At 46.8% G+C, this 27,840-nt stretch overlaps 1 protein-coding gene across 2 annotated transcripts; it reads left to right on the top strand.

The window, feature by feature from the left end:
- Positions 1 to 974: 974 nt before the first annotated feature.
- On the top strand, positions 975 to 26,565 carry SPINT2 (serine peptidase inhibitor, Kunitz type 2). 2 transcript variants are annotated; one of them, XM_059904672.1, is made up of 7 exons: positions 975 to 1,430; positions 18,743 to 18,913; positions 22,009 to 22,062; positions 23,395 to 23,448; positions 24,017 to 24,178; positions 24,538 to 24,573; positions 25,900 to 26,565. In XM_059904672.1, exons 1-7 carry the CDS (start codon positions 1,325 to 1,327, stop codon positions 26,064 to 26,066), a joined length of 750 nt encoding a protein of 249 aa, XP_059760655.1. In that variant the 5' UTR covers positions 975 to 1,324; the 3' UTR covers positions 26,067 to 26,565. The 2 variants fall into 2 exon arrangements, with proteins under 2 accessions (XP_059760655.1, XP_059760656.1); XM_059904673.1 differs by lacking the exon at positions 22,009 to 22,062.
- Positions 26,566 to 27,840: the final 1,275 nt, after the last annotated feature.

The raw sequence follows: 27,840 nt of genomic DNA, 5'->3' as shown, positions 1-27,840 counted from the left end.
TCAAAACCACCTCCTTCACCACCTGTTCTCTGTTAATCCCAGCCCTTAATTCATCTTCATAGCACTGTTAGGTGTTATAAATAATAATATACTTATTTTAATTATCCTGTTGGCTACTCCTATGCCTGCCCTACTCCATCCTCTTTTCGAGATTCAGCTCATATATCCCTCTTCCAGGAAGCCCTCCCTGGCCCGGAAGCTGGTCGGATGCCTCCTCTGGGTTTTCCTCCTTTCAGGTCTGATTACTCTGCCTGTGCTTCCCCATCACAGCCCTGACACCTATCCTTCTCTGGTCAGTTATCTGTCTTCATCTAAGTACTAGGAACTGTGGAGGCAGCGTCTGGGGCTCTTGTTCATTCATGGGTCTATCACCTCCTCTGGGAGCCCTCCCTGGCCCTCTCTCAGGCTGAATAGGGAACTTGTCTGGGCTCCCAGGTCTTCCACCACGCAGCCCCTGATCACTCAGCCTGTGCTTGCGCCGTCTCATCCATAATCTCTCTGCCCTATGCTTCTGTCATCACTGTGCTGGGCTGTTCCTGTCTGGTGATGCAGGGACCACTCTGGCGTGGTCACCTCTGGGTAGGCGCTCAGTGAACTCTGGAATTTAGGAAGAATAAACCCCTCGCCCTCAACGGAAGGCTGAAGCAAGATGGGCAAAAACCACAGGTTTCCAGTATGAGCAAGTCTGCGACCTCTCCTCCCACCCAGAGGCGCAATCCAAGAGCGAAGGTGCTCGGACGTGGTCAACAAGCCCACGCGCAAGGGCAGCCGGAGCCCCGAGGTTCAACCTGCGAGCGCCGGCCCCTAGGCTAGGTCCCACCGGGGCGGGGCAAACGCAAGTCCCGCCCCTTTACCCCAGGGCCAGGGGCGGGCCCAGGTGCGCCCAGGGAGGAGGACGGCCGCTCAGGTGCCTGCTCCCTGCGCCTGCGCTCTAACGCATCCCGCCTCGCCAGGTGCGCCCCGCCCCTTCCCTGGCCTTCCACCTTCGGTAGCAGCTTCGAGGAAGCCGCCATTACCTCTGGCACCCACGGAGCGGCTGGGGGGTGTGGCGGGGTTCTAAAGGGTCGGGGGAGTCCGGGGCAAGCGAGGAGCGAACTAAAGCATCGTGGGCGCAGGAGGCAGAGTGTCCGCACACCAAAGGACCGAGAAAAGTGCTTCCCGGAGACTTCCTGTGTGGCGAGGGGAGGCGCGCACCTCGCGGACCCGCACCTGAACGCGACGCGCTCCAGTGCGCGTGCGCGGCAAGGGTCTTCCCGCACCTGATCGCGAGACCCCAACGGCGGGCAGCTCTAGGCCTCGCCTGGGCGGCCTGGTGGAGACCGTCATGGCGCAGCTGTGTGGGCTGAGGCAGTACTGGGCGCTCCTCGCCCTGCTGGCATCGCTGCTCCTCTCCGGGGCTGAGGCGGCCGACGGAGAACGTGGCGTCCACGGTGAGGGCACGGGCGGGTCTCCTGGGAGCTGTGGAGGGCCGAGAGGCCGAAGGCGAGGCGTTAGGGGCAGGGTCGAGGGCGTAAGTGGGGGTCTGAGGAGGCCCTGGGCAGGGTCTGAGCGGGGAGAATTGGCGGGGGAGGAAGTTGGGGGCGACTTGGTGAAGCTCAGGGTGTGTAGCTAGACTGAACCTTGGGAAAGAGGTTTGGGAGCCCTTGGGAGTGAGGACGGACGGAGGAGCCCGGGCTGGGAAAAGTTTCCTGTGAATGAGGGAGGAGACTAGCGCTGTTGACCGAGAAGAGTGGCAGTGGCCCTTCCTGTGGCAGGAAGGAGGTGAGGGGCCGAACAGAAGACCAGCCTCCTCCTGGCAGAGACAAGTTCCAAGAAAGCCCAGGGAGGCCAGCCGCAGCGGGTGGGGCTTGGATTCGGTGACCTGGTGGCCGTTTTAGCCTCAGGAAAGAAGCCCTCACCCCCTCCTTTTTGGATATTGGACAGCAGCCTCCTGAGAAACCTTTCTGGTTCAGTTGCAGTAGAACGCCTCCAAGAAGAAGGGTGTTTCTCAATGATATCCAAAGGAAGGAAAAGAAAAGCAAAAGTGTTGGGGGGAAAATACTTTGTCAGGGTGCACGGGGGGGAGCCTCTTGGTATAAGAAGAATATTGGCATTGAGAAGCTGGGCTTGGATTCCTTGGCCTGGTCCTTAGAGGTTGGTGGAGGGTAAGGCTCAGTTTAAACCTCTAAACTCTATGGAAGTTTGGCCTGAAAGGTCTTTTTGAACAAGTGTTGGTCTAACCTTACTGCTTCAGACAGCCACAAGGAGGCTTTGAAAATAGATTTCTTGAAAGAAAAATTCGTTGGTTCAGCGAAATTTATTGAGCCCCTGTTATGTGTCAGGGGCAGTGCTGGCAGCACTGGTAACAGTTGTGACTCAGACAAGCCAGGTCCCTGCACTGAGAGAGCTTATATTCTAGTGGGACAGACAGAGACAGGGAGTAAACGTTCAAATAAAGAGCACTCACCACAGTATTAAATTACTAAGACGTAATGGAACGGGGTGAAGTAGACAAACAGGGATGATGTAAGATAATGGGGGCCACTTTAGCTCTGGTTGTCAGGAGACGTCTCTGAGGACAGTGACGGCTGAGGTCTAACATGAAGAATGAGCAAGTGGCAGCGACACAGAGGCTTCGGGGTCCAACCGGAAGTAGTAGAGTACAAAGGCCTTGAGGCTGGAGCAAGCTTGGTGGTATTGGAGGAAAAGAGATGACAGCGTGACTAGAGCAGGAGTGTGTTGGGCGGGGGAGGTGGGGGATTGGAGGAGGATGCCAAGTGGGGAAAATAGGCAGGAGCCAGGTAGCTTTATAGGCCAGCATTTTGGATGGAAAGAAAGCAAGCAGGATGTATGTGCACCAAGTCATTGCCTGTGGTGGCTTCTGAAGACTGTTAATTTCCCTATGCCTGAGGCAGAGAGGAAAAATTGAGTTGGGGGGTGGGGAGTTGTGTTAAGAGCCAGTGGGGAGAGACTCAGCTCCAGGGAGTTAGGAATGCAGGTGTTGATCATTCTTGTGGTCTGAACTAGAATTTGTCAGCCCTTCTGGACTTTTTTAGAGGAATTAATTATGTTAGGATATACCTTCCAGTTACCTGGCCTGGGATTTTATCAAAACTGAGTTTGGGGCTAACATCTATTGCTTACTTTGAGCTCTTGTGCATTACTTAATCCTTGAAACAACCTGTTACACATCTTGCCTAAGGTCACACAATAGTAATTGACAAGGCCAGGTCGGGGCTGCAGAGGGCTTTTCTGTTTGTTCCCAGTGGCTTCCCCAGCTGTTGCAGCTGGCTGGACCTACTGACCTTTCAGAAGTACTCCTATCTGGCTGGGTGAACTAATGCCCTTGCTTATCTGAAGTTCTATTTGTATGAAAGGTTTCAACAGCTTAATTTGAGGCTGGAGGTAGTTTTTATCCCTCCACCCCTTCTGATTGCTTTGATTTTTCTCAGGAAGCAAGGTCATCCATTAAGAGTGAGGTGTTTCTCCAGCCACACACAGCTGCACAGGTACCTCCAGATGAGTATGGTGGAGGGGGGGAAGTGTGTAGTGAATGTGTGTAAGGGGGTGATCATAATGATCTGTGTGAAGACATGAGGGGGCTGAGGGGTAGTGGAAAGGTGGTAGGGCCAGTGGATTGTTGGAGTTGAGATTTTGAAGAGACTGAACTAGGAAGCTAGGATACAATGGGCAATGAGGGAGATGCATGAAACTGAGGTTCTGAAGAGGCTGCAATTATTGAGACAAGGTCTAGGTGTGACCATGGGAGGGAGCGGCTGCAGGGAGGGCAAGATCACTGGAGGAGAGGAGGTCTAGGAACCCAGAGGCCAGGATGGTTGGAGGATCGCCTATCTGGATATGGAAATCACCAAGAATGATGATAGGAGCAGCAGCGGGAGTGACAGTGAGCCAGGAGCTAAAATCATGGAGAAGTGAGGAGTAGTGACCTGGATCGGCAAATGACCCACAGGGTGGGATACGATTTACTCTGATGATGAGATTCATAACTGGGTGTTGAGGGTGGAGGGAGAATGGTGTAGAAGCAGTGCCCACTGGAAGGGCACAAGAGAAGCTATATCTTCAGGGGAGAGCTGGGTTCAGTTAGAGTAAGAAAGTGACAAGAATGTTCAGAGAAGAGATTGAAGAAATGAGAGATTTTGCTTAAGATAGGCCATGAGTATCAGAGACTCCAGGAGTTGGGGGAAGGGAGATGCTGACAAAACAGGATGTATGGTGATGAAGGGTAACTCGAGTCTGGGGCTGAGGTGGTGATAAGCAAGTGATAGGAGAGTCACGTGGTCTCGAGACTGACAATGTTGGTGAGGCACTGGGTGGTGGAGGGCAGATAGGAAAGGGTGTGGGATATAATGGACCTTTGGAGGCTTGGCGAAGTGTCCTGACTCCAGACCTTTGCAGATGGAGGTGGGGGAAAGCTGATACTTCTGTGGGTGTTCGGGTGATCCTAGCATTCAGGGAGAGTGCCAGTCTGCATGGAAGCACGTAGAGATTATAAACCGGCTGTTCCCAGCAGGCCTCAAACAGGCTTTATGTGACTTGTACAGTTTCTAGGATTGAGAGTTTTTTGTGAAATATTTTTATTTTTGGCTTTGCCTGAAAAATATGAAGATCTGGCGGTGCCAGTCCAGTGTTCCCACATAGCACCCGTGGGGTGGTGCCAAGTACTTCTTTTGGGAAGGACAAAGAAGACTGTCTTTCTCAGCCTGTATTTATTCACTTGGCCTGCCCTCTGTATCTTCTAAGCGTTAGAGTTGTGACTCCCATGTTAAGAGTATGCCCCATTTAGGAAACAAAGGTAGATAAAACATAATAGCTACTTATAAATTGTACAGTGCAGTGAGTGTGTGTATGTGTGTTATTGTTGTTAGGCAACACCCCTTATCAGGTGGCCACAAATGTGCCTGATTTTTTAATCTCTTCTCGGGTGATAAGTCCTGGTATTTGGAGTGCCCCCAAATATATAATTTTGATCAATACAAGGGCAGATAATATATTCCTTTTCAGAATAGAACCTCAAAAATTCCTTTTAAGAGTGGTCAGTTAAGTGTAGTTCCTGCTGCCAATAACTTATGCATCAGAACTTGTGTTAATGGTTCCTTGGGCATCGGAACTTGTGTTAATGGTTCCTTCACTCATAGCCCTTTGTTGATTGTTCTTGGGAATTTCCACTGGAGACAAGTGCGGCAGCATTCATGTGAGAGCCTCCACCACACTTTGAAGTGATCTTCCATGTGCATCAACCTCTTCGATTAATTAGTTTCCCCAGAACTTTGACTGAAAGAGTGAACTTTCCAGTAAATCTCCAAGAAGCATGTTATTAGTCACCACTCGTTTTTCTTCTCCTCACCCCCATGGATAGTTGTAAACTGAGTAGTCAAAGAGAAGATGACAGATAAGAGGGAAAGTGCAGCTGGTGTTGGTGATCAGCTGGGAGTTCTCCAAAGTAGCATCTTGTAGTATTCTTGTCCTTCACGGAAGAGGCACTTGTTTAATTTGCAGGCAAGACAGTTTAGTTCCAGGACAGTTTGAAATATTTATTCAGCACATATTTATTGAACACCTGCCAAGTGCCAGGCACAGTTTTAGGCCCTGGAAACAAAGCACTGAATGAAACAGATGACACCCTCCCGCCCCAATCCATGGCAGTTTACATTGTAATGAGAAGAAAATACAATAAATAAATGAACAATGAATAGATAATTTGGTGATGAGTACTATAAAGAAAAGTAAGGTGGGGGGAGGGATAAATTAGGAATTTGGGATTAACAGATACACACTACTATATATAAAATAAACAACAAGGACCTACCGTATACCACAGGGAACTATATTCAATATCTTGTAATAACCTATAATGGACAAGAATCTGAAAAAGAATATATATATATAAAACTGAATCACTTTGCTGTATACCTGAAACATTGTAGATCAACTATACTTCAATAAAAAAAAAAGAAAAAAGGTAAAGGTTTGGTGTGCTTAGTACTAAAAACATGGCCTTTGAGGCTCAAATGGCTTTGAGGCTATACCTAAAGAACATTGAGGGGCTTGCCTTTAGGTCCACTGAGGGAAAGTGGACCCTTGCCACCAGAAACATTCCTTTGCCCTGGTCAGTATTTGAGAAGTCAGCCTGTAATAGAGAAAGCCAGCCCCCAACCTGTTTCTCATTTTACCTATCCCCAGAGTCATTTGCAACATTCAGGCTTGTCTTCAGGTAGTAGGCCAGGCAGCCAAACCTCTGTTTGCCATGTCCTGAGACTGACAGGCCAAATAAGGGATGAGGTAGCTTGTGATTCATGTGAGGCAGGAGAGAACCCTGAAGGGGTCACACTGAAATGACTTAACCCCAGGAGGCCTTGGTGGCCCACTGGTCACATGACTAATGAGGAATTTGCAAATGACCCCAGAAGCATTAGTGTATGGATTATGGATGTCCTTGTGTGATCCTGGTCACAAATGTCATTTCACTTGTTTCTGACAAGACCTTTTTGAAAACTTATGAAGGAGTGCTGGAATTTGGATGCTGAGGCCCGTGAACTTTGGAATTAGTTACTTTGAAGTTTATTTGAAGCACATTTTTCATTATTGGAAAGCCATTTTAGAAATGAGGGCAAGTGTTTGAGATGGATCTCACCAATGGGGTCCTGGGTCCCTGGCCTCAGAAGCCCCGTAATCTGAAGTTCCTGAGTTCATATGTGGTACTTTGTCCGTGTTTATTCCAGGGTCAGTCATTTAGAGTCTAGGGCATGTTCGGGGTGGGGGTGGGGGTGAAATAATATTAGATATTATAATAGTTTTTGATCTTTCAAAGGGCTACATAGATAGATATATGTCTGTGGTATTGAAATTTAGTGTGGTGCTTAGGAAAAACACGTCTACAAAGGCTCCTGGGGTGGGGTGATAATGGAAAAAAAGGTTGAGAAACATTGCTCTAGGTAGAGGGTCCGTTAGCTGTAATCAGTTTCTGAAAATGGTCCATGTTTCAAAAAAGATTAAGAACCCCTGAATGTGAATTAACAGACAATTCCATGAAGGACTTTGAAACTACTATTTCCTTACAATTTTTTTTTTTTTTTTTAACATTTAGGACCTTTTTCTAAAATTTGTGGGGTTTTTTTGGCTGCATTGGGTCTTTGTTGCTGCCCGCGGGCTTTCTCTAGTTGCGGTGGGCGGGCTTCTCATTGCGGTGGCTTCTCTTGTTGCGGAGCACCGGCTCTAGGCGCACGGGCTTCGGTAGTTGTGGCACGCGGGCTCAGTAGGTGTACCTCACAGGCTCTAGAGCGCAGGCTCAGTAGTTGTGGCGCACAGGCTTAGTTGCTCCGCGGCATGTGGGATCTTCCCGGACCAGGGCTTGAACCCGTGTCCCCTGCGCTGGCAAGCGGATTCCTAACCACTGCACCACCAGGGAAGCCCTTCCTTACAAATTATTCAGATGGAGCACTGTGATTCTAGTTATGAATTTAGGTAAGGGTAGAATTTATAGTCCTGCTTGAGTGATGAGTATGAGGTGACAGTGGGTAGGAGTGGTGGTTTGCATTGTGCTAATAGTTTATGGAATGTAAACCTTCATATCTAAATATTTTATATCTAAAATACCAAGTTTATATATCTAAAACAACAAGATTTTATGAGTCTTATAATTTAAGTTGGATTTGTCATTGTAAATGTTCTTTCCTCATAAATACCTAGGGGTTATTTTAAAGTTTCTGAATTACTTATCCTAGTAATGACAACTTCCAGGCACCAGAACCTAGAGGACGTGGGTAGTTAGTAGCTTTCTGTACTAGAAACAGAAACCCTCAGTATGTAGAACCTATCCAACTAACCAAAATAGCTGGATTTATAGATCACCTTGAAATAAGACTGATTGTAAAATAAATGTCAACTTTGGAATTTGGCACAGTAGAATTAAAGCAGCCTTGAATATCTGCCTCCCTGGTATTCAGTACCTCTTCACTCACACAGAACTTTAATATTCTCTCATTCCTTGGTGAAAAGATAACTTGAAATCCAGATGGGTAACCAAGGCATAATTTTTCTTATTTTCTTGTCTCCGACCTCTTAATCTCCCGATACTGTAGTGTTGCAGGACTTTGATCTGTGTGATAGTCTGCCATTGTCTTACTGTAGGTGAAGATAAGGAATTTTGTGTCTTCAGGCATGGCAGGTGGTTGCACAGCAGAAAAACAAAGGGAAGGAGTGATGGCTGAGTTAGTTTGATCAACTCACTGACTTGAGTTTGTACTTTGGTTTTCCATATCCCCTCTATCCTGTCAGTCACCACATTCAGTTGGACTTACTAGTGAAATGTGTCATCCTTCTCTTTATCTTCATTCCCACTGTTCCTACAGTAGTCTGGTCTTCATAAAAATATAATATCTACTACTTATTCAAAGCTTTGTGCCAAATGTTTTAAGCTCTTATAATGGAGTAAAAAATACCTTTAATTTTCACAACACTCTTAATGATTGGTCCCTGTGTCAAAGAAGTCCCTTCCATTTGAATTGTTTTTAAGAAATGCATCTGCAAGTCCACAGAATTTAACTCAATGGGACCTATGGAGGGAAAGCCAGCTGAATGTCCCCACTTTATTACTCACCAGTGAATTCAAATTACATTGAACAAATGCCCTTTCCCAGACAGGCCATGGTCAAGATAGCCTCAAGATTAATAAATGGTGCATTCCACAGCAGGAAACAAAAGTCTAGGTGTCACAAAATGGGACTTATTGCTAACAAACTTGTCAAAAAACATTTTTATACTAAGTAGATCCAGAATGGGTACAAATCACACAGAGGGACCTTCACTTCAACTTGGCCTGAGTTGTATTTATAATGTCCTCAAGTTAGTTCTCTTGCTAACATTCTCAGCTTTCACCGTAACCCGAAGGAATTTTAAAGAGGAAACTCTCCTGTTTACTACAGAGAATATTTCTGATACAAGATGTGTGGGTTTTTCCACATCAAGCAGTTCTCAGCAGACACGGATTGGGTGTTTGGCAATTTAACTCAATTCTGAAACCGCAGGGAGTGAGCACAGATCCTGTAGGATAAGGGCTCAGTCTCACAAGACTCCCTCTACCCCCTTCAAATGCCAGTCAAAGTCTGAGGTTGTCCCCTGTCATTTTCACCAACCTGCTATAAATCAAGGGTTGCCATGACCCCCTCGGATCCAATTTGCTAGAGTGGCTCACAGAACTCAGGGTAACACGTTTACCAGTTTATTATAAAGGATACAAATGAACAGCTAAATGAAGACAGAGGTCTGGAAGGGTCCTCAGTGTAGGAGCTTCTGTCCTTGTGGAGTTTGGGGTGAGCCACCCTCTTGGCATGTGGATGTGTTCACCAACCCAGAAGCTCTCCTAACCCCTTCAGTTGGGGTATTTTATGGAAGCTTCATCACATAGGCATGATTGATTATTAACTCAATATTCCACCCCTCTCCCCTCCCAGGAGAATAAGGGGTGGGGCTGAAAGTTCCAACCCTTTAATCTTGCCTTGGTTTTTCTGGCAACCAGCCCCCATCCTTTTTTTTTTTTTTTTTGGCCATGCCACAAGACTTGCGGGATCTTAGTTCCCCAACCAGGGATTGAACCCGGGCCCTCTGCAGTTAAAGCGAGGAGTCCTAACCGCTGGACCGCCAGGGAATTCCCCCAACCCCCATCCTGAAGCTTTCTAGGGCTCCCCCAGCCACTATCATCTCATTGGCATACAAAAAGGCAATCGTACTACTCCAGAGATTGCCAGGGTTTTAGTTCTTGTGTCAGAAACGTGGGTCAAAGACCAAATATTAGAATAGAACATGCTCCAGCTCTCAGGAAATTACAAGGGTTTTAGGAGCTCTGTATCAGGAAGGGCAGGCAGGGAGAGACCAAATACATATTTCTAATTATGTCACAGATATGATAGGTCTATAATCAGAGCTTTGCCTTATCTTTCTAAGCCTCCCAAGAGTCTGATTTAGATATTCTAAGCCTCTAAAATCTGCACTTTTTATTTATTAGCCAGGCCTAAATCAGAGAATATGGGGCTTGCCGAATTGAAGAATACTGGGTTTATACATTTTCCAGCTTTACTGAGAGGTTTATACATTTTTGTTGCATGTATTATTCCCTTATTATGAATGAGGAAATGGGTGTGCAGGGAGGTTAGGAAAGCTGCCTCCCGCCCCCACCCCAAAACAGTGGGCTAGTAAGAGGCAACCAGGAATTCCTGCACACACAGGTCCTTTACCAGAACAGCTTCCTGCAGGCCCTGTCCTCTCATGTGTCCTACACACTTTTGCCGAGTGACTCTTCCTTATTGTGTCACTTCCCTATACCAGAGCCTTTGCTCATTTCCTTTGTACCTTGTGTGGCTTACAAGCCCTTTGAATGTAGGGTGTGATTGTAATATTTTACCTTGTGTGATTTTCTTCTCTTTCTATCCAAGCCAGTCTTGTGGCTCTAACTTAATTGTAAACCCCTGGAGGTCAAGGACTACATTCCCAGTGGGTGCCTTCTATGTAGGATGGCTACTCAGCTCAATTTACCTTGGAGGGTTCCAATTTATGCCACTGTGTTTCCCACGGTAACTATTAAGAATACCCCTTTTCACTCTGAAAAGTGTCTTGATCTGGAGGATAAATTATATGATCGCCCTATTTACATATATTAGCTATTCACCAAACACTTGTTGCTTACTACTGTTCAAGATACTAGGGAATTTAGTACATTCAGTTTTATTTACCATGAAAAATTTCACTGAAAAATTTAAGCAAACAAAAGAGATGACTATAATCCACTCTCCAGATAAAACCCTTAAAGAAGATAAAAGTAATGCATTCACAAAATTAGAATAGTCAAATTGTACTAAAAGATACAGATGGAAAAGAAAAACTGGAAAAGCTTCTCCTTCCTTTAGTCTCTTTCCCTAAAGGTAGATTCATATCTTAATTAAAAATTTAAAAAGGAATCATAACATGTAAACCATTCTTTTGCTTTTTTTCTCTCAGACACTTTTCTATACCAGCACATACGTAGTTGTCTATTTTAAACAGCTCTGAGTATTCGATTATGCGGATGTCTCACAAGTTATTTCACTAGCACGAACAGGGTGTTCTGGTGGTGAATTTTCAGTTGTTGTAGGTCTGTGCGCACCAAGCCCTTTGTGGATGTGGTAATAGTTGCCCCTGTTCTTTGAAACTCTTGAATTAATTGATTCTTCCTTGTTTGCTTTTTGATACTGAGGAGTGAACTGTATTCTCTCCTATTTTTTTGTATAAAATAGTATTTTCAGATGTCTGAGGATTATTGTAGCAAATCATTTCCCTTTGGCCATTATCCTTAGAATTCTAAGTGGCTTTAATGAAAAGAGTAGAGCTGTTTTTAGTGATGGAAGGGTGTGCTGCAGCATTTTTGGCAAAGGATTAACCTGAGGAAGGTGTGGTCAGTGTTGTCATAGAAATGTGAGCCCTAGGAGTCTATGTGATAGCATCTGACCACACCTGTAGGACGTGCTGAGTTATGTGACATGACAGGGGGTGAGGGGTGTGGAAAATCTGAGCAGGGTGTTTTTAGCAACACTCTCTAAAGAAGTGATTGGCAAACTGCAGCTCGTAGTCACTGCCTACATATGGCCTACTCGCTAAGTATGGCTTTTGCATTTTTTTAATAGTTGAAAAAAATCAAAAGAATATTTTAAAGATTAAAAATTATATGAAATAAATTTTTATTGGAATGACAACCATGGTCGTTCATTTACATATTGCCTTAGGCTGCTTTCATGCTACCATGACAGAGTTGAATAGTTAGGCTAGGTCCATGAAGCTTGAAAGAAAGGCAGTCCTTGCTTTGCACAGTTTTCAACATGCACAGATTTCAGTTACTACAATATATTAACTGTGAGTACTTGGGTACAGAACAAGTTTCAGCTACTAGCTAGCTCTTCAGTCACAAATCATTGTGTAAATTACACGTATGCATAGTGATTGGTCACTGCATGTCTGTTACTCAGTTCATACACAGCAAAGCATGTAGTTGTGTTGCTTCCTTGTTTCCCAGTATACATGACAGTTTACAAAAATGGTTAATCACTAGAGGAAGTTGGCCAAAAAAACACCAAAGTGTAGCAAAGAGAAAAAGTGATAACGCTGGAAGTGAAATTCCAATTGAACATAAATGGAGTGATAGGAGAATGAGTTAACTGTGGGAATGTTGACACTGCTTGCCTTTTGAGACCGGATATGCAGCCAGAGGAGCTTATCGACAGAAACGAGGAAAGTAGTTGTGACAAAAAAAGGATGATCCAGTGGAAGGAATGCTGGCAGAAACTTCCACAAAAAGTCAAGCAACTCTCAGCAATTTTGTGTCATTGAAAGAGCAAAGGATAAAATGTTAGAAACTGATCCAAACCAAGAAAGAAGTGTGACACTTCACTAAGGTGAACTGAGAAGATGCTTGCTCTCTATCATGAGTTATATGAGTAAAGACCTTCACAAGCACTGTTCAGACTACTCTTGGTGACTTATTTATTTACAAAGAAGATTGAACACTTCGATTCTCAAGTTTCTTTTTTTTTTTAATAAACTTATTCATTTTTGGCTGTGTTTGGGTCTTTGTTGCTGTGTGCGGGCCTTCTCTAGTTGCGGTGAGCGGGGGCTACTCTTTGTTGCAGTGCGCGGGCTTCTCATTGCGGTGGCTTCTCGTTGTGGAGCACGGGCTCTAGGTGTGCAGGCTTCAGTAGTTGTGGCGCACAGTTGCTCTGCGGCATGTGGGATCTTCCCAGACCAGGGATCGAACCCGTGTCCCCTGCATTGGCAGGCGGATTCTTAACCACTGTGCCACCAAGGAAGCCCCAATTCTCAAGTTTCTAATGTTTTAACTTACAGAGTACTAAATAAATATTCATTTTATTTTATTTTTTAAATTATTCTATACATTTATAGCCCACAGTTTCTCGTTTTAAAGGTTACGGAACAATCATAATTGTTCCCATTGCTCTGCATGATTTCACACTATTCTGCCTGTATTTGCTATTTGGCCCATGATAAAAAAAGTTTACTGACCTTCGCTCTAGAGAAAACAGATGGGGGGAGGAGAAGGACCATTTCATGAGTGGCTCCAAGCTTGTGAGGTGATCCAGGGCTTTCTTATTAGTATACAGTGAGGCAAGAAGTTGGTGTTCTTCAGTTTATAGCACCCATGGGAGTAAAAAGTTTATCAAGGGACTTCCATGGTGGAGCGGTGGTTAAGAAGCCCCCAGCCAATGCATGGGACACGGGTTTGATCCCTGGTCCAGGAAGATCCCACAAGCTCCGGAGCAACTAAGCCTGTGCACCACAACTACTGAGCCTGCGCTCTAGAGCCCGCGAGCCACAGCTACTGAAGCCCGCGCACCTTAGAGCCCGTGCTCCGCAACAAGAGAAGCCACCGCGATGAGAAGCGCGTACACTGCAACGAAGAGTAGTCCCTGCTCGCCGCAACTAGAGAAAGCCTGCACGCAGCAATGAAGACCCAACGCAGCCAAAAATAAATAAAAATTTAAAAAAAAAAGCTCAAGCGACCTCAGAACCAGAGAAACCTGTTTTCTATGACAAAGACCAGTCTGTTTGGCAATTTTGTAATAGCCAATGTTCAAAATGCCTGCCAGGGTTTTGTAATTTAGGTTCATATGTCAGATAATGGGTGATTTTAACCATTTTTAATACTTTTCCAAGAGAATGTTACTGTTTCCTAAAGGCAGGAATTCCATTTTTCCATATTCTGAAGCAAGTGTATCCAAATTTGGTGTCCTTCAGCTTTTCCCTGTTTTTCTTATTCTGTTTTGAAAACTTACAGAACGTATTTAATTTTGCACTAGCATTTGTGAGCACAGAAATAGAACTTGAAACATATTTTTCATGATTGTTTTCCAAAACTATTCTGAGACCAGTATATCATTTTGTCATCTCTTAATAAGAACAGTTATTTATTAAGGAATAACTTACTGAAAATTGTCCAACCGAGTCCCCCTCAGCCTTGGCCAGTTCTTTGGTATGGTGCTATCTATGACCCTGTCATTGAGTGTCACCATAAACAGGCCTAGCAGAGGACCTGGCCTTGGTGAGCCCTCCAGTTGTGATGAAGCCTTGAGGAATGTTTTGGCTTTTAGGCAACTTCAGTTTCATGTTTTTCCCACTGCCTGTCACTATAGTGTTTTTTTTCTTTCTTTCCATCCGAGGGGTCGTTTTGTTTGTGCCTGTGCTCTCTGATCAGACCAATTTGAATTCATATCCAGCTCTGCCGCTTGCTTAGCTTAACCTACCCAAAGCCTCAGTGTTCTGCTTTGTAAAGGGCAGGGGTGGGGGTGTTACTGCATGAGTCACAGTTTTATTGTGACTATTAGAAATCGTGCATAGAATGTGCCTGGCATCAAGCTTAGTGAAGGCAGTGAAACGGGGTGTCAAGAAATAAGTCATGCTCTGCATTTTGGTTCATTTTGATTTTAAGCTGGGTCTACCAAAGTATAGTATTTTGACTTTTTTGAAGTTTTTTTTAAGGAAGGTGGTAAGTCATGGAAGCCATCTTACATACTAAAGTATTTCTGGCTTTTTGTACAAGCTTTTTGGAGAACAACAAAAGAGAAAATGCACTGATGTTATTTGGAGTGAGGTGAAGAACATGTGGCCTGTGTTTCCTAAAGGAACATTCTCTCCTTTGAAACGAACCGAGCAAGCAAACAAAAACAAAATCCTTTTTTCATGAGATTACTTCCTTAAGCCTAGAGAGTAAAAATGTATATGATGGAAGCTTAAAAGCAGTTTAGTTAGTAAAAGCTTGTGACAAAATGAGACTTTTCTCCATTTGACAAGGAGCCTCCATACTCAGAGAAGGGACTCTGTCTTGACACAGTAAGTGTGTGGTTAAATTTCATCTTAATTGAACCTAGCTTTGGCCAACTAATCTGCTCCTTAGAGCTCTTTTACTCTAATCAAATTTATTTTAAAAAGAGCTTTTACCCCAATTAAAAAAAAATAAAAACAAAAAAAAGAGATTAGCTTTTTTCTCTTTTTATTATAGGAATTTTCAGATGTACACAAAGGAGTGAAAACAGTTTTATGAGTGCCCATAGACCATCACTCAGCTTCAACAATTGTCAGCATTCTGTCTCTTCAGATATACTGTGTTTTTAGTCCAGGTTCTCTCCTAATAAAGAGACATTTCTAAATTCTCCTGGGACAAAAATGAAGTCACCCCCATCCTGTCCTACCCCACCCAAGGAACCTGAAAATAAGGCTGCTTCTGAAACTTAAACTATGAGATCAATGTGTGATCATTGACAGCAGATACGAGCAGCCGTCTGAGACAGAATAGCCTCTCAGGCCCGCAAAATTTGTAATGAAGGAACCATCACATCTACAGAAAGAATGGTCCAGTCAGGAAGGGGCATTGCTCAGTGGTGGAAGTAAGAAAAGTAAGTGTTCCAGAGGCAGACCTTGACTGTGCTGTCTTGACCTAAGCGCTTCCCGAGCTGTCTGCTGCAAGCCTCTAGTCTGCCTGATAGATCCCAGTAGAGAGTAAGTTCACAGGAATCCTACGGAAAACTTCTTTACTGTGACTCCAAGTCACCTGCTCCATTTCAGCTTGCTATCCGAGGTGGTATGTTGGTACGCATCCACCCCGCTGGACAGTTATTTTCTCAGTATCCTCCTGTGCGCTTTGTTAGCAAGATCAGCATCCCTGTGCCTCATCAGCTCTGGGGCACTAAGAGTGCCTGTCTGAGCCTACAGAGATGAGGGCCAGATTCTGGGCAGTGTTTACTTCACCAAGGTAACTGCCCTCCATCCCTAGATAAGCTTTTTCCTCTTCCTCTTTATGCACCCTCAGGCTTCTATACCTGCACAGAATGTATCTGGCACCCTTGCTTATGAAAAGCCACCAAATTCTCACCCTTTATACTGTGTTCGCCCTGCTGCATTCTCTGCTGTGGTGTCTGGCAGTTCCCACCTGGCTGGCTTGAGCTTTGTTTGGCCCCTCAGGTGTTTGTTTCAATTGAGACATAATTCACATTCCGTACATTTGACCCATTTAAAGTGTACAATTCCTCCCTCAGGGTTTTTGTTTAAAAGATTGTACCTGAAGCTGCTCAGGAAGCAAGGACACAAAGCAGTCGATGATCCCCAGGGCTCTCAGCTTGGCAGGGCATCGGATAGGCTGTTGCCAAACCTCGGCAGCAGTGGGGTTCTCCCGCCTTGATGTTGTTTTCAGTGTTGGATCATAAGTGGATCCTGTGTGGGTCCTCTCCATCTTGTCTTGTTTTTAGCAGTGCTGCCTCTGGCATTTGATAGCCATGTGGATTGGGCAGAAATATATACCAAAGAACTCTTCTCCTTCCGTGTCTTCCCTGGGCCTTGTCGATTGCGTTTGTTTTGTGACCTTTGCACATTGTCAAAAGTACCTGTTCCAGGGCACACCCAGCTGGTTCTGGTTGATGTGTTATATGGACAGAAGGTGCCTGGGCCTATTTTTTTTAAAAAAACTGATTTAGTAAAGTATTTACATACCATAAAATCACTTGTTTTAAGTATACAACCCAATGACTTTTGGTACATTTACAGAGTTGTACAACCAACCCCCCAATCCAATTTTAGAACATTTCCATCAGCCCCAAAAGATCCATCCCTGTGCCCATTTGCAGTCAGTCTCTGCTCCACACCCCCAACACCAGGCAAACACTAATCTACTTCCTGTCTCTATTGATTTGCCTTTTCTGAACATATCGTATGATTCCGTTCATATGAAGTATCCAGATAAGGTACTTTTTTTTTTTTTTTTTTTTTTGCGCTGGGTCTTAGTTGAGGCTCGTGGGCTCCTTAGTTGTGGCATGCAAACTCTTAGTTGAGGCATGCATGTGGGATCTAGTCGAATCCGAGCCCCCTTCATTGGGAGCGCGGAGTCTTATCCACTGCGCCACCAGGGAGGTCCCTAGATAAGGTACTTTCTAACTGGTGATTTCATTGATGGTTGCTTGCAAATTAACAGAGCATTTTTTTTTACTTCAGAGTATGCTTTTTCTGCTGTACTAGTTAGCTGTGATTTATTGGTGTACGTGTGAGTTTCTTGGGGTGTTTGTTTTGCATAGTACCAACCTTTTTTGTCCATAGATAGATGTTTTGTGGAACATTTGGTTTCTTGCCCATCGTTGTGATGTATTTTGGGAGACGCAAGAGAAGCACAAATCCTGCCCTCTGTGCTTTCGAAAGGCATCCCCTAGTTGGCGAGGTAAACCTAGCAAACATGAAAACAACTAGGGAGGAGTAAATGACAGCATATAACCAAGTTTTGGGCCCTGGGATGTTTTTATTTGAGATGTTTATGAAGCACCCTGTGCTAGGCCCAGGGCAGGGTGGAATGCCCTTATGCCAGAAGGCAGAGATGTAGGAGGCCAGGGTGTAGGGAGAGGTGATGTGGACTCGTGATCCCGGGGGGGTGGGGGGGTGGTGATATGGTGGTGCAGAGCACACATTGAATCACATGGTCAGGTTACTCCCTTTCCAAGTTGCTTTCAATCCTCCTGATTCCTCCAGGAGAAAGTCTCATTCTAGTGCAGGTGATACCTCCAGCACTTGTTTATCTGTCCCTTTTTAAGAGAGAGCAGATTTCTAGGCCTTCTGCAGGCAGATGTATCTGGCTGCAATTATAACATTGTTCTGTTTTCCTTGTACTAGAGTGGGGCCAGATTTTAGGACACCTTGTAACCCAGGCCCATCTTGGTGTGCTCAGATGGGGGGAGCCATCATAAGCGCTGAAGCAGAGGAGTGACCTGAGTTGTCTCTGGAAGGTTGGCAGTTGGGGGAACTAACATTAGGGAGCTTCTTTCTGAGGCTCTTGTGGTAATTTGACTATGAAGTGGCCTATCCTGGCAGAGAGTAGACAGGAAAAGTTAGGAAAGGCCCTTCTGTGGGGTGCTAAGAGCACCAGGCCGTGCATTTCCTTCCTGACCGTGCATTGCCAGCTCTGGGCTTGCTTTCTTTTTTTTTTTTTTTTTAAATTAATTAATTGATTAATTTTTGGCTGCTTTGGGTCTTCGTTGGTGTGTGCAGGCTTTCTCTAGTTGCAGCGAGCGGGGGCTACTCTTTGTTGTGGTGCACGGGCTTCTCATTGTGCTGGCTTCTCTTTGTTGTGGAGCACGGGCTCTAGGCGTGTGGGCTTCAGTAGTTGTGGCACGTGGGCTCTAGAGCGCAGGCTCAGTAGTTGTGGTGCACAGGCTTAGTTGCTCCGTGGCATGTGGGATCTTCCCAGACCAGGGCTCGAACCCATGTCCCCTGCATTGGCAGGTAGATCCTTAACCACTGCGCCACCAGGGAAGTCCCAGCTCTGGTCTTTCAGTGCTAGGCTCCCCTTGGCCCAGTGAGATGGGCACATATCCAGAAGGATCCTGCAGTCTGGCTTTTTGCCTTTGAAAGTCCTTTTTCTATACTGGATGTGTGTGTGTTTGATAATGGGGGAAGGGACAAAATCAACACGCAACTGAAATTCAGTTCAGTCTGGTGGGTTGGTGTCTTTGTCGTTAGATGATGCCTTCCTATACAAAGAAGGAATCACTGGGTAGGCCTGATGGCGACACTTCAGAAACAGCTCACAGAGTAACTGTGCTGAAACTTAAGGCTCTGCTTCTCCTCTTGGGGCTCTGGAAAGCTGTGGGCCTTCTCCTACAGGTCTGTGCATGTTCTGTCTTGCAAGAATTGCCCTGCCAAGCTAACTGGTCTCTGGTTGGTTGTGTTTTAGATTTTTGCCGAGTTTCGAAGAGTGTGGGAAAATGCCGGGCCTCCATCCCTAGGTGGTGGTACAATGTCACTGAGGGATCCTGCCAGCAGTTTGTGTACGGAGGCTGTGGAGGGAATGACAATAATTACATGACCAAGGAGGAGTGTCTTGCAAAGTGTGCTGGTGTCACAGGTAAGACAGTGCTGTTGGGGAAGTTTTATTATCTAGAGACACTTTATTAATTGGGACGTAGCTGCCTCTTGCTCTTTGCTAGTTCTTCACTGCTGAAACTGGGAGACGTTTTTAAAAGCAGAAGAAACAGGCACAGTGTGAAGGTCGCCCACACGGTGGTTTCACAGTGGTACCCTCCCACCTCTTCCCAGAAAGGGGAGAGTAGGCCGCAGACTGAAGCCAGGGGAGGGGTGACATGACAGCGTCTTCTCCCCAACTTCCCTTCTCCCACTACTGAGAGCAGGTCCCACGCCAGGCCTGGTACGAGCAGAGTCCTCCAGGTCTACTCAGGCGGGCTGCCCCCCTTGCTTCCTGGGCATTTGGGTTATTTTTACCTTTGGGACAAATGACTTGAGGAGCTCACCCAGCCAGCCAAGTTATGAATCAAGTTAAAACTAGAACATACTTCTGGAATCCATCCTTCTCTCAGCCTTCGTGAGGGATTCTGTGGAATCAAGATAATGTTGACCCTGAGAGCCTCCCAGTGTAAATAAAAACCTAAAGCCCCACAACAGTGTGCACTGGCTCTGAACGGAGCCTCGAGGGACTCCTTGAGACCTGACGGCAGTGCGATATTGGCCCTCTGGAGCCTGATCCTTCCTAGGTGTTCCAGAGACCCGAGGACTGGGCCAGCCAAACTGTCAAAGATTTTCATTGGCGATTTCCTTAACATTGTTACGGGACTTCTTGCATCCTTTCCTGACAGCTTGGTGTCAATGTGTGGACTCTGCATTATGGTTCTGTGTCAGAATGTGCTGGTGCCCTCAGTGCTCACCGCACTGGCTGTAATCTCTCTTGGCTTTGAACTCTGCATTCAGAAATCAGATAAGTTTATTAAAGTTGTGTGTAAAGAGAGGAAGACAACAGTGGTCTTGGCTGTGAACTGAGGTTTAAAACATAATGCGCAGACACACAAGCCCAGCAGTGACTGAGTGCCTTGAGGAACATTTTATTGATCTTTGTGTGCCCAGTGCCCGGCAGGCACTCAACAAGTGTTTGGAGAGCTGAGGTGGCTGGTATTATTTTTGGATTATTTTTGGATTATTTTAAGTCCACCTTGGCTTAATGCCAATTCATTTGATTTGCTAGAGCAGGACCAGGTACTTTGGTCTTATCTTTTAATGGTGACTTTTGCCTCTCTGGTTGAACTTTTCATTGACTAGAAAGAATCCTTGGATTCCAACAGATGAGTTCCTCATTTTGGGGGCTGGGATGGAGGGGCAACTGGCAACCTTACCAGATGGTGATGGAGAAAAATACCATTTATTTTATGTGGTTTTCCGCCGTCAGCTGTGATCCAGGGTCAGGGAAGGAATTAAGGGGAAATGTTTTTTGCTACATTTTCTGTCCTTTTCCAATCAAGAGTTGACAGTAGCAAATGTACATGCCGCTCTGGTTACTCCTTGGTTTCTCAGGGGGAAAGTTAAGTTTTAAGAACACAAGCAGTGGACAGTGGGCATTAAGGCGGGATGTCTCTGCAAGGAGCCACAGGGTGTAGTGTTTTGCTGGGAGAAGGCAGACAGCTATCTTCCTAGAGGTCAAGCCAGAGTGTGGCCCCAGCCTTGAGGTCCCGGAAAGCTCATTTGCTGGCACCCGAGCGTGGCTGCACTGCACAGCGCCTGAGGCGTTCTCTTTGCCAGCATATTTTCTCCCAGGCAGGCAAGCTCTGTGGGGAGCCAAGTGATGATGAGGATGCCAGTTTATTGATTAATTAATTAATTATAATGAGAACCAGAACCACCAAAGGGACCAGACACTTCTGTCCCTGTGCCTGAACCCTTAGTCTGTGTAGGCAAACCTCTCAGCGAAATTCCCAGAACATTGCTCGATGAGGGGAGAGGCGGAACTGGGGGAGCTGGTTTGTGACGGTAATGTGCAATGGCATCAGGTTAGGCCAGCCCCACGCCTCTCCACAAGGGAGGGTTCCTCCCTCCTGGACCCTGCCTGCACTCCCTTTTTTGCACTTCCACCCACCCTCTTAGCTTTGTGTGTGTGCAAGATAAAATATACATAATGTAAAATTCAGCATTTAACCATTTTTAAGTGCACAGTTTAGTAGCATGAAGTACATTCACAGTGCTGAGCACACCCTTCACTTTTTTTGTAATATTTGTTTATTTATTTATTTGGTTGTGCCGGGTCTTCGTTGCGGCACGTGGGCTCCTTAGTTGCAACAGCGAACTCTTAGTTGCGGCCTGCGAATTCTTAGTTGCGGCATGCATGTGGGATCTAGTTCCCTGACCAGGGATTGAACCCAGGCCCCCTGCATTGGGAGCGCATAGTCTTTTTTTTTTTTTTTTTAAACACACCTGCATCTTTTTTTTTTAATAAATTTATTTATTTACTTATTTATTTATTTTTGGCTGCATTGGGTCTTCATTGCTGCACGGGCTTTCTCTAGTTGTGTCGAGCGGGGGCTACTCTTCATTGCAGTGCGCGGGCTTCTCACTGAGGTGGCTTCTCTTTGTTGCGGAGCACAGGCTCTAGGCACACGGGCTTCAGTAGTTGTGGCACGCGGGCTCAGTAGTTGTGGCTCACGGGCTCTAGAGTGCAGGCTTAGTAATTGTGGTGCACGGGCTTAGTTGCTCCATGGCATGTGGGATCTTCCCGGACCAGGGCTCGAACCTGTGTCCCCTGCATTGGCAGGCGGGTTCTTAACCACTGGGGAGCGCATAGTCTTATCCACTGCGCCACCAGGGAAGTCCCACGCCCTTCACTTTTTTAATTCATTGGGTGAGTTAATACAGTTCAACAGGTTATTTGGCCCTGGAAGCCATTCTGTCTTTTTATAATGTCATTTCACACATCTTTTCTCTGATTCCCAGCTGGTTGATCTTAAAATTTAACCCACAAGGGCAGTCTTGGTTCCTTATTTTCCAAGTTCTGGCAGGTTTGTGGTCCAGCATGTGCACTGAAGGGCCCACATAAAGGAGAAATGGGAGTCGCTGTGAGAGGCACACAGGACCAAGCCTCCTCAGGGATACAGCTTGTTTTGTTTCACCAGGCAGTCTTGGAGGTACACTTTCTCACTGTGCTGTTTATTTGTCCTCTTGTAGTAAATATCATCGATGATCTGTCCAGGAATGGAGCAGATTCCTCTGTCCCAAGTGGTAGGTTCTTAAAAAGACCCAGGATGGAATGAGGGCCATCCAGATGGCTAATGTGAAAGGACATTTGTAATTTGGGCATTGTACAAGGGCTTCCACCTCCTGGTTCTGTTTACTCAGAACTGTCGAACAGGGGCTCTGCCTGGGCTGCCAGCTTCTGGCTCCTGGCCAGCATCCTTCCGCTGGGGAGTTCAGCAGACAGGAGGGCTGAGGGATTCTACAGTGCTTCCTGGCTGACCTCAGCTTCCTCCTGGGGGATAAGGGATTGTGGCTACTGCTGCATGTGGCTCAGGCCCCTTCCCCCGCTTTGGGCTGGCTTCAAGTCCCCTGGCCTCAGCCTTCGTGCTGTCTTCACTGCCCTATCGCACCTCCTTGCTTGCTGTATCTCCTTTGCTCCTTGTCCTTGCTGTCCGTCTCCCTCCCTGTGCTAAGAGTCCTCTGTCTTCTGCCACCCCCGCCTCCATTCCCACTGCAGTCCTTGATTTCGAGCTTTGTGTTAGCTTGCTTTGTAGTGCTGACAGCAGCTGCCCCATTCCTCCTTTATGCTTAAAGGACTCTGCATCAGGAGCCGGGGTGAGTGGTTCAGAGGCACTAGTAAGTCTAGTCCAGCTTCCCCAAAGGCCAGTCCCCAGGCAGTGGGTTCTGCTGGGCGAGACCTGCTGTGGAGGGAGGGAGTCCGCCCCTACCCCATTTGAGGGTGGCCCCCTGTCAGCCACTGGCCACGCACTGGTTGCAGTCTTGATTCTGGTCCTTTGACTCTGACATCAGCACCCACATGAGAGTGAGCGTTTATTAGTTCAGTGGTTGACCAATTTGCAGAATGCTGAGAGTTAGGTTAAAGTCACTTTCCAGTTTTGCTAGGCTAGGAATCCTGTGACTGTCCTGACCATTGCTTTGCCTGGGTTCATTGCTTATTCCCAAGCTGGCCTCTGCAAGGTCATCCAGAGCCATGGGGCACTGGCATCATAACTCTGGTTTCTGTCCTGTTTCAGAAGAAAATTCCCCCAAGAGAATAAGGGACCCTCCTCCCTGTGTCAGAGAGTGGACACCTCTGGTCTTCTTCATCACCCCAGAAATTGTGGCTGGGATTAGTTTCCATAGTAACCCCTGAGGTGACAGGCAGGCTTCCCCATCCAGCGTTCATTCTGTGTGTGCCGTAGAGCCCATTAGGACTGGGAGGTGATGGAGCAAAGCTGCCCACAGAGGGGGGCTCCACTCCCTTCCGGGTGCCAGAGTGTCTACGCTCCCTCAGTGGGCCCTTTTAGACTCATCCCCAGCTAGGCGACGTGTCCTGTGTCCATTCCAGCCTCCCTGACATGGATGTTTGTGTTTCAGTTCCCAGAAGGCAGGATTCTGATGAACTGTCCAGTGATATTTTCGACTATGAAGGTATAACTTTTAAAAAACATGTTTTCTTACTTAATAGGGAATTGAGACACACTTGAGGATTTCCATTAAGGGTATTGTAGAGCAGGGCTTCCCGACCTTTCCCAGGTGTTAGGACTCATGAGGATGCCCTGGGGCAGCAGGAAGCAGGATGTGCCACAGCACGCCCTTGGGAAGCTTTGCTTGAGAGGCAGCGTGGCGTGCAGGCTCTGCCTCCCTCCAGCTGCGTGCTGTGGGCGGGATACTGTAGCTCTGCCTCAGAGTCCCTGACTATGAAATGAGGGGCCTAGTTCAGACCTCTCTGAAGGTTCAGAGACCGAGTTAACACATGTAGAGCCTACAACAGTGACTGACATAGAATAACCTCCATAACAGTGCAGTCTGGCCATAAAGAGAAAGATATCTGAAAATGTGGTCCAGAATGGCCACGTCTGTAATGGCCAAGTTTCTTTTAACAGAGAGATGTTTTCCCCATTGGCTGGCAGCCATATGACTGCTTGGGAGCATTCTAGCTCCATTCACCTCTCCTGGGCCCTGCTAATTTGTATGCCTTGGGCTGTCTCACTCCCAGAGCACTGCACTGCCAAGGCCGTCACTGGGCCTTGCCGCGCGTCCTTCCCACGCTGGTACTTTAACGCCGAGAAGAACTCTTGTGATAACTTCATCTACGGCGGATGCCGGGGCAATAAAAACAGCTACCTCTCCAAGGAGGAGTGCATGCAGCGCTGCTTCGGTGAGTCTGCCTGACTCCTAAATCCAAGAAACTACCATGGGCAGATGAACCCTCCTGAGAGGACACCAGTCCCTTTCCTCATCCCTGAAATGAAGGCCTTGGAAATGCTGTCATTTGGACTCTGCCCTTAGTCTTCTCTGGCTCCCTGGTGGGGAAGGGGTGGGCTTTGGCCCCAGCTATTGGGCACATGTGTCCTAGGTCCCTACTGGGGTGGCAAGGTCTCAGAACCCTCAGAAGAGCTGGAAGAAGTCTTTCAGAAGGAGCGTGAAGGCCCAGGGCTGAGGGGAATCCTCAGGTGGCTGCAGCTGTGAGGGGAGGAGGGCTGAAAGCTGACCTCAGGGTTGTGTGTTTTCTTCCAGGCAAGCAGTTGTATCCTGCCCTGCCCCGCACTAAAGGTAAACGGCCTCTTGCCCCCCTCCACCTGCCTGCCTTGACTAAGCTCGGCTGTGTTTTTTGCAGGCTCATGTTGTCTCGGACACATCATCCTTCACTGTAAACATCGTTTTGTTAGAAAGTCATGTTTCTGCACGAGAATGGCCAGGCAGCTTGGAACATGTGGTGGATGTTTGTCCCATTGTACAGTGTACATAAACGGGTTAGGAGTGAGGCCGTCTCTGCCTAGGCAGCCTGGGGGTGACTGGGGGACACATCCTACTGTTTTAGGTGTGTGGGATCTGCTGCACGCAGGCCTGGGACTAACTCCAGGTTTGCGGGGGAACTTTACTGCCATGGGGTGTACAGAGTTGGTCATGGGTGATAACAAAGGAGGAAGGAAAGCCCTTGCCATGTGTGGGTGGAGCATGGCCCCAGCCAGTGCTGTTGTCCCCAAGCAGTCTGGTCTGACAAGGAGGCTAGGCCTCCTCTAGCTTTTGTTTCTGATTCTGAGCCTGAATCATGGATGGTAGTGTTTGCACAGAAGACCTGCCACACTGGTTTGGCCTCTTTCCACCTGTTTCCCTGTTAAGGAGTCCAGGTCTGGCCTGTGTGTCTGCTCTGCTTTAGAAGAGAAATGAAGCTGGAACCTGGTTTGCCAGGCATAGGGATCTGGAGGGTTGGAGATGGAGAGTGAACTGACCCTGTCCAATTCCGCAGCCAAGTGGGGAGAGGGAGCCGGGTAGCTGCCACAGGAGGCCACATTCCTTAGGTGGAGCCCCACCTGAAGAAAAAGCATCTTAACTGACCAGAGAGACTGCAGTGGGGCAACCACTATTAAATTTACCTGGGCAGTTAGGAGCACGAGGGTGCCCTCCCGGCCCTGCTCCAGATATACCCATGCCTCTGCCCTTCCCTCATTCCACAGGCAGCCCCCCCAGCCACCTGCAGGGCCACATCTTTCTCTGGCTGGTTGGGGGAGGGGGTGTGTGTTTGCACACACACACCAGAGATGTGTGCTTTTCCTGTACAGATTGCCCCAGAGAGGTGGCAGGGTAGTACAGAGTTGAAGTGGGGATTTTTTGTTCAAAAAGGAGGAACGCAAGTAGCCACTCTGTCTATGTGCACATAGCATAGCACCTCCTTTTTTCAGGAACCTACTTCTCAAGACTGTAGGGACTCTCCTTGAGGACTTCCTGTCAAGCAGTGTCAGTTCTCCAGAGCCTTCTGGGTTGGGGTGGGGGGACGTCTGGCCCAAGGGCTGCTGGTCCTTCTCCCGAGCCCACGTGGACACTCTGGCTATGGCCCGCCTCGTCCTGCTGGTTCTGAGGCCTCTCTCTCATCCACAGTGGTGGTCCTGGCAGGGCTGTTCGTGATGGTCCTGTTCCTCTTGCTGGGAGCCTCCGTGGTCTGCCTGATCAGGGTGGCGCGGAGGAACCAGGAGCGCACCCTCCGTACTGTCTGGAGCTCTGGGGACGACAAGGAGCACCTGGTAAAGAACGCTTACGTCCTGTGAATGCGCGGTCGCCAAGGGGCTGCCCTCCTCAACCCCCTGTTAATGAAGAGAATCTGCGAAGGGAGGAGAGACAAGTGTCGAACGCGTGTGTGCTTTTTCAAATAGAGTGATTTGTTTGTATTTGCGCGATCATTAGGGCTTTTGGCCTGTTTGTTAATCCAGAAGGTAAGAGGGCTGCTCCCTGGTCTCCCGGGATGGGTTTGCTTTGGAAATTCTCTTAATGAAGGGCTGTGCACGTTGCAGATGGTCTAGCCCTAGGTCGGAGTCGGTTCCTCTTCGATTTATTTCTTTGCTCCAGGTGTAGTTTTCTTAGCTTATGTTGAATCCTATTGCCTCCTTTCCCATCACAAAAGTAATGTTTTAATAGTTTCCTTTGCCTTTTTTCTGTTTTTTTTTTTTTTAAAGTAAGGAGAAACATAAGTTTTTTTAATTAGGATTCTGAAAGGAAGAAAGTAAAATGTACAAGTTTAATAAAAACGGCCTTCCCTTTTAAAATAAATTTCAGTATGTGCTTTCTTTATTTGTGGGACTGCTAATTTAAACTCTACCAAAGTTACCACAGGACACTACATGAGATGTCCCATTCCAGAAACAAACTTCTTAAAAAAATAGCACCTTTCAGATCTTCTTGAATGAAATACATCTTACATTTCAACGGAGTGCCCATAAAGTTTCACCAAACAACACTTAGCCTTACCACCTGTGGTAAGCTCTGATTATTTTCTTATTCTATTTCACTTTTTAAAAATTTCGGTCTTAGGGACTTCCCTGGTGGAGCAGTGGTTAAGAATCTGCCTGCCAATGCAGGGGACACAGGTTTGTTGATCCCTGGTCCGGGAAGATCCCACATGCCGTGGAGCAACTAAGCCCATGTGCCACAACTACTGAGCCTGCGCTCTAGAGCCCGTGAGCCACAACTACCGAAGCCTGCATGCCTAGAGCCCGTGCTCCACAACAAGAGAAGCCACCACAACAAGAAGCCTGCTCACCGCAACAAAGAGTAGCCCCTGCTCACCGCAACTAGGGGAAGCCCGCATGCAGCAACGAAGACCCAACACAGCCAAAATAAAATAAATAAAAAATTAATTTTAAAAAAAAGGTAAAAAAATCTTAAAAAAAAAATTTTTTGGTCATACCACACTTTTTTTTTAATGACCCACTTTGGCATCCATGATTTTTTTTTTTTTATTTATTTAAAAATAAATTGGAACAAAAAGACAATAAGCCCTCCTTTCCTTGACCCTTCGTAGAAATCCCTTCAGGCCAAAAGGCCACATTCTGTACAGACATACCTCCTTTTATTGCAGTTCGCAGATACTGCAGGGTTTTTTTCTGTTTTTTCAGTTTTTGGGGTTTTTTTTACAAATTGAAGGTTTGTGGCAACGCTGCGTTGTCAGATGATGGTAAGCATTTAAAGTATTTATTTTTTATTTTTTATTTTTTTAATGCTATTCTTGTCTGCTTACATTCTTTTTATTTATGTATGTATGTATGTATGGCTTTGTTGGGTCTTCGTTTCTGTGCGAGGGCTTTCTCTAGTTGTGGCAAGCGGGGGCCACTCTTCATCGCGGTGCGGGGGCCACTCTTCATCGCGGTGCGGGGGCCTCTCACTGTCGCGGCCTCTCGTTGCCGAGCACAGGCTCCAGACGCGCAGGCTCAGTAATTGTGGCTCACGGGCTGAGTTGCTCCGCGGCATGTGGGATCTTCCCAGACCAGGGCTCGAACCCGCGTCCCCTGCATTGGCAGGCAGATTCTCAACCACTGCGCCACCAGG

Source organism: Balaenoptera ricei, chromosome 19 (genome assembly GCF_028023285.1).
Source record: "Balaenoptera ricei isolate mBalRic1 chromosome 19, mBalRic1.hap2, whole genome shotgun sequence".
NCBI classification, from domain to species: Eukaryota; Metazoa; Chordata; class Mammalia; order Artiodactyla; family Balaenopteridae; genus Balaenoptera; species Balaenoptera ricei.
This window is presented reverse-complemented; position numbering and strand designations above follow the sequence as displayed.

Bases quoted from the DNA above. Each gene is read 5' to 3' on its own strand.
- SPINT2 (XM_059904672.1), top strand. From the start codon at position 1,325: ATGGCGCAGCTGTGTGGGCTGAGGCAGTACTGGGCGCTCCTCGCCCTG. The intron at 18,914-22,008 runs GTAAGACAGTGC...GTCCTCTTGTAG, and splicing joins AAAGTGTGCTGGTGTCACAG to TAAATATCATCGATGATCTG. The intron at 24,574-25,899 runs GTAAACGGCCTC...TCTCATCCACAG, and splicing joins TGCCCTGCCCCGCACTAAAG to TGGTGGTCCTGGCAGGGCTG.